Raw genomic sequence first — 5,827 nt, 5'->3', positions numbered from 1 at the left:
AAGCCCTCCGAAGATGGGGGACCCTCCTGGGATGCAGGGACCCTCCAGGGATGCAGGGACCCTCCCAGGATCAATCAAGGGACCAGGACAGCTCTGTGCTGTTCTTCAGGAAGCCAGCAGGTGGCAGCACAGGCCATGGGGCTCTGCCAGCCGCCCCCCCCCGCCCCGTGGGCTCTGCGGCAGCCGGACTGACTCCTCATTTTTATAAGGTGGTTTTCCCAGAACGGGTCCAAGCACACCCGCCACGGCCCACCCGCCCCTCTATTCCAGGATGACCCAGTCTCCTTGCAGCCTCCCGGACCCAAGCGGACAACGTCCAGCCGCCGAGGGACTCAGGCATGGTGCCGGGGTGGCCGGCAGGGGCTGCCCCCGCCCCAGGCCTGAGACACACCTGGGAGAACTGAGCAAAGGTCCGGTCGGCCAGCATGGGCACGTGCCCCAGCAGCTCATGGCAACAGTCCCTGTGGGGGCGGGGAGAAGGGGCGGCTGGGGGCGGGGGCGGGGGGCCGCAGCCCGCCCCTGCCCCCTCCCCCACGTTCCGGGGGCTCGCAGGCGGGCACCCCGCGGGTCGCTGCGGAGGCGGGGCAGCAGGCTGGGCGGCAGGGGCGGCCCCGCGGGGAGCAGGTGCACACTCACGGCTCGGGGGAGTGCATGGGCGAGGACGCATGTCGGATGTACTGGGTGCACTGGAACACGCGGAAGGCCAGGCTGGCCAGGAAGTCCCGGGCGGACAGCAGGCCGGCCACGGGCCGCAGCTGGAAGCCCGTGCGCTCTGCAAGGGCCGCGGGGGTCAGGGCGCCAGGCTGGGAGGGGCCTCCCTCCTGCGGGCCCGCCCCTGCGGCCCACGCACCCTTCAGGAAGCGGGACACGTCCTCCAGCTGGGGGATGCTGTCCTCCCGGTAGCCGCTGAAGCGCTCCAGCAGCTGGAAGGCCTCCAGGTGCTCCCGGCAGGCGTGGGTGGCGTAGAGGCCCTTGAGGGTGGTGTAGACCTCCTTCCTGCGGGCAAGGGTCTCAGGCCCTGCGGCGGGGCTCCCGTCCCCACGCGGCCGAGCCTGACGGCCGCCCGACCCCAAGCCCGCCCCACATCCAGCAGCCAGTCCTCGTGGGCGCTCCTCTCTGCCCCCGCCCGGGAGGCTCTGCAGAGGCCCCCACTGCAGGCCTCTCGCTGGACCCTGAAGACCCTGGCCACCGGGGGGCTGCGGGGGACAGAGGGCCACGGGATGACCGGGCCCAGCCGCAGCCTCTCCTCCCAGATGGCCTTGGGAAGTCCCTCCTCTACCTGGCCTCCACACGCGGCCCTTCTCGTCCCCTCCGCCCCAGCAGGGCCACCGGGTCTTACCAGGTGGCAATCTCCTCGGCCGTGTACTCCACACGGGGAATAGGGTCGCCGCTGCGGACGGGGTGCGCAGTCAGCAGGGGCCCCTCAGGGAGGGCGGGCAGGGAGGCGGACAGGAGGGGTTTGGGGCTGAGCGCATGCCGGCTGCATGGTCTCGGCAGCTTCCTGTTTGCTCGGCTGGGACTCGGGGACCCGAGCCAGTGACCACAGTGATGGCACTGGTGACAGAGACGCCCCCCCCACCAGTGTGAGGCTCCACTGGCTCCCCGAGGCCGAGGCCGCCAGGGTCCTTACTGCTTGTACTGGAATGCGATCTCCGCGATCAGCTTCCGGCGCTGGCGGTAAGCCTGGTCCGAGAAGCCCTGGGGGCAGTACCACACGCGCTCAGGAGCCTGCCCGCCCGACTCCTCCCTGCCCTGCCCACCACCCCTTCCTTCCCTGCTCAATGCCCCTTCCCTGCCTGCCACCCCTTCCCTGCCGGACGCCCCTTCCCTGCCCACACCCCCCTCCCTGCCCACCTGATGCCCCTTCCCTTCCTTGCCCACCACCCCTTCCCTGCCCGATGCCCCTTCCCTGCCCGACTCCCCCCTCCCCTGCCCAACACACCCTCCCTGCCTGCTGCCCCTTCCCTTCCCTGCCCCCCGCCCCCCCCCCCGCCCGCTACACCCCCCCCCCCCCCCCCCCACTGGCTGCCCCTTCCCTGCCCTGTGCAGCAGGGTGCCTGGGGGCTGCACCGAGCCCAGCCTCGGTGGTTCTGCCGGGAGCCAGACAGCAGACAGAGAGAGTGATGCCCCATCCATGACACCCTGGCCATGAGGATGGGGACACAGGAGGCCAGGAGGCCCGGGGGCACCCGCTTACCGGATGATCCAAGTCCAGGTCAGGGTCAAACTTGGTGACCAGATGGTGACACTTGTCCAGCTCAGAAACTTTCCTCGGGAACCAGAGGACTTCATGGAGGGTGGAGGGAACAGGGGCCTGCATGAGCGTCAGGCCGGCCTGGAAGCAGCCTCCCTTGCGGCTTCCTCAGTGGGGGGCGGGGTGGGGGATGGGGGCGTGACAGTGGGCAGGTCCCAGAGGTGCCCCGGCCAGCACACAGATGAGCAGAGGGCCTGAGCCGGCAGGGAGGGGGCCCCCCAGGCCTCACATGTGGTCCCCTCAGGGGTCCCCTGTGGAAGCTTCTGTGTCCCCATCTCAAGGTCATGTGCCCCATCTCAAGGTCATGGGTTACCCACAAGGACAGAGGATCCAGCCTCACCCTTGTTCTCCCCAGCACCACGCACGTCCTCTGCCACCCGGCGCACGGAGCTGAGCAGGGCGGGCAGGTCGGCACTGGGCACCTCACAGCGCACAAAGTACTCCAGGTGGGGGCCCCCTGCCCGTGGCTTCTGGGCGGGCCGGGTCTCCAGATGGTGGATTTGGGCTTCAAACGTCTTAGGGAGCAAGGGAGAGACAGAGATGGAGAGACAGAGAGAGAGATGGAGAGACAGAGAGATATGGAGAGAGAGACAGAGATGGAGAAAGAGAGATGGAGAGCGACAGAGAAGGAGAGAGACAGAGAGATGGTGAGACAGAGAGACAGACAGGGAGACAGACACGGGGAGGGAGGGGAGACGGGGATGGGAAGGAAGAAGCTCCATGGGGTCAGCTCCTGTGGCCCCACCCTGGACGTTTGCGGCCACGAACACCCAAGCCGTCCTCCACACTCGGGTCAGAGCCTGCGGCCTGGGGAGGGCTTGCGGCTGGGAGGTGGGGTTTCGTCCAGTTTGCGTGATGGGAGTCCTCAGCGCGGTCCCTCCACCCAGTGTTCTGGGTGACGTGTTGCGTCCCTCGGGCCTGAGTCCCCAGCCGCTGGTCGGAAGGTGGCCTCATCTGGGGCTGGGGGTGGGCCCTGGACCCCACTGTGGCCCCCCCACCCAGGAGGCTCAAGCCCCCGCTCAGCGCCACTGAGTGCCCAGGGGCCTGGCAGGAAGGCTCCGCTCGCCGCCACCTCCCGCCCGTCGCCGTTGCCCAGCAACAAGGACGCAGGTTCTCGACAGGCCCTCGGGCCACACGGATGTCCAGGAGCAGGAGCCCAGCTCTAATGTCATTTGGGGGCTAGGAGCCCGTGTCCCGCCCGGCCTGGTGTGACCAGAACAACTAATACCATCCGCCATCACATTAGCCAGAGCCCGTCAGGGGCAGGGGGGGTGGGAACCCCGACTTCCCAGGCTGCCCTGCTGGGAGCCACACGCACTCACCCCATATGTCACCTGTGTGTGACGTGGTGGGTGTGGGGGTGGCGGGGGTTCACGGCCCGGTGGAGGGCTCTGGCTCAGGCAGTTCCCGAGACCACGAGGGGGACTGTGAGGGCCGTGGGGCCCCCTAGAGCTCTCGGGGGTGCAAACCCCCAGGCCCAGGGCTCCTGAGCCCCTCTCCCCTGGTGGCCCTCAGTGGCAGTCATGCCTCTGCGTGAGTCCCGTGGAGAGGACACCGTGTCCGCACCTGTCACAGGTCCGCACCAGCCAGCCTCACCTCAAATGCCTTCACGGCCCGGGACAGCGACGCGGTCTTGGCGCCCCGGAGGGTGAAGAGCAGATTCAGCATGGCCTTCCCGTCCTTGTCCTTGAACACTGCGGCCTCTAGGGGGTCCCCGGGCTCCGAGGAGGCGGCCGACGCGGCCTCGGCCTTCTCTCGCTCCTTGCGAGCGTCCTCGATGAGGCTCTGTCGCCGCCCGATGAAGCGCGGGGACTGCGAGGAGAGGACACACCCAGCTCCCCCTGTGCTTGGCCGCCCCCAGTCCCTGTTCCGACCCGCTGGCGTCCGTGAGCCCCTGCTGTGCCCACGGGGGGTACGGCTGGCCAGGCCTCACTTGCTGGGGCAGAACTAAGAGCCTGTCTCCACCCGATGGGGGTTGGGGGGTGGCCAGGAAGATGTGGAGCCACAGGCTGGGGGCCGGTGTGGCAGGAGGATGGGCCCACAGCACCCACATGCTGCCTTGCTTCTGTCCCCGGGTCCCAACTGGACGAGGTGACAGGAGGGGTGACTCAGGACCCTGAGGTGGACATCAGCCAGAGCACTGGGGAGGGCAGGGAACATGGTGTCTGGCTCCTGGCAGGGACCCCCACGCCAGCCATACTGAATGACGTCACCTCGGCACCCCAACCCCGGCCCTTCCCCACAGCACAGGGACATGGCCAAACTTGGTCCACAGCCTGTCCCCAAGACCGTGACCCCCAGGCCTGCATGAAGGAGGAGCTGAATGTCTGGGGCTCGTCCCTTGGAGCTGAATTTCCAAGAAGGTTCTGGTGTCCTTGGGTCTTGGAACATGGTGGGGAGGGTGCAGGAGAAGCCCCTCGAGCCCCCGCTTGGCCTCGGGGGTGTGAGCAGAGCAGGGCTGCAGCCCCGGGTCGGGGAGCACCTGCAAGGCTGGGTGGGCCCTGGGAGCTGGGTGGGGAGGACGTCTCACTGAGAACGGGGGTGGGGGGGCAGTTCTCTGAGCAGGTGCCTGCAAATCACATTTCCAGAACCCAAACCATGTTTTCATTCAAGGTCTAAAAACAAAAGCTCATTTGAAATGTTGGGAGCTGATCATTCTGGGGCATCCTTGAGGACATGCAAGACCCTTCTTCTGGCCTGAGTGGTCTCCAGTTATCCAGCCTCATGGAGGTGAGGATGCCCGGCACGGACCTCCTGCCCTCGGGAGCCCCCAGGTGCTGGGTGATGCCTTGGGGACCGTCCTGTGGTCAGAGGGGCCCAGGGTGTCTAGGCAGGGGAGGTGGGATTCAAGACAGGAGGTCACACGTGGTCACGAATGCGTGGCCGGTGGACAGGTGGATGACGATGGAAACCGCCCTGGAGCCCCTATCACCCTTGGGCTCAGGACTGGGGTCTGCCCCTCCGTGTGGCCGGCACCTTCCCCCAGGAGCTGCCGCCAAGGCCCAGGACACTGTCACACACACACACGCCGGGCCGGGGAGGAACCACCCACGGAGCTTCAAACACCCCCCAGTGGAGTGGTCGGGGGTCGCCTACCAGCCTGAGCAGAGCAGATGCTCAGGGCCAGGACCCCACACCGCACCCAGGTCTGTGGCGTCATATGGACCCTGAGTCCGGGGCCCCTGCCAGCTTTTGGGGGACACCCCTGCGCTTCCAGCCCATGCTGGCCATCGGGCACCAGCAGCCCCCTTACCATGATGGCTTCGGCCTGCTTGGCATCCAGCTCGGAGACCGCCCTGCGGAAGCCCTTGGCCTGGGGCGAGGCAGAGCTGGGAGTGGGCATGGCGCCGGTGTCCGTATAGGGCTCGCCTCCACAGCCCTCTGCCGGGCGGCCTCTTATAGGCTGAGCTGACGTCCCCCACCTCCCACCTCCCCGCATCCTCTCCTGCCGCCTGCCGCCTGAGGGAGGCGGTGGGCGGGAGCGAAGACGCGCAGGAGAAAGGGCTCTGTCCCATTAAATCTAATTGCGTCCCCGCTGCAGGCGCCCAGCAGGGGTACGGCCCTCGCTCTGAG

General features: G+C 67.8%; 1 protein-coding gene across 3 annotated transcripts in view; it reads right to left on the bottom strand.

Annotated features, from left to right (window-relative positions):
* TH (tyrosine hydroxylase) overlaps positions 1-5,597 on the bottom strand; it is a 7,971-nt gene extending 2,374 nt beyond the window's left edge. The window contains exons 1-10 of one of the 3 annotated variants that reach the window (XM_035012402.1): positions 5,493-5,597; positions 4,684-4,755; positions 3,851-4,066; positions 2,595-2,769; positions 2,198-2,286; positions 1,631-1,698; positions 1,340-1,390; positions 851-996; positions 637-772; positions 392-461 (exon numbers count right to left, since the gene is read on the bottom strand). In XM_035012402.1, the coding sequence (XP_034868293.1) occupies positions 392-461; positions 637-772; positions 851-996; positions 1,340-1,390; positions 1,631-1,698; positions 2,198-2,286; positions 2,595-2,769; positions 3,851-4,066; positions 4,684-4,755; positions 5,493-5,597 (1,128 nt within the window). The remainder of the gene's footprint in view (positions 1-391; positions 462-636; positions 773-850; positions 997-1,339; positions 1,391-1,630; positions 1,699-2,197; positions 2,287-2,594; positions 2,770-3,850; positions 4,067-4,683; positions 4,756-5,492) is intronic. The other 2 variants (XM_035012403.1, XM_035012404.1) reach the window with 2 other exon arrangements.
* Between the last annotated feature and the right edge of the window lie 230 nt (positions 5,598-5,827).

Source organism: Mirounga leonina, unplaced genomic scaffold (genome assembly GCF_011800145.1).
Source record: "Mirounga leonina isolate KUSES-001 unplaced genomic scaffold, KU_Mleo_1.0 Mir_166, whole genome shotgun sequence".
Classification (NCBI taxonomy): Eukaryota; Metazoa; Chordata; class Mammalia; order Carnivora; family Phocidae; genus Mirounga; species Mirounga leonina.
Note: the sequence above shows the minus strand (reverse complement) of the source record. Positions and strands in the feature narration are given on the sequence as shown.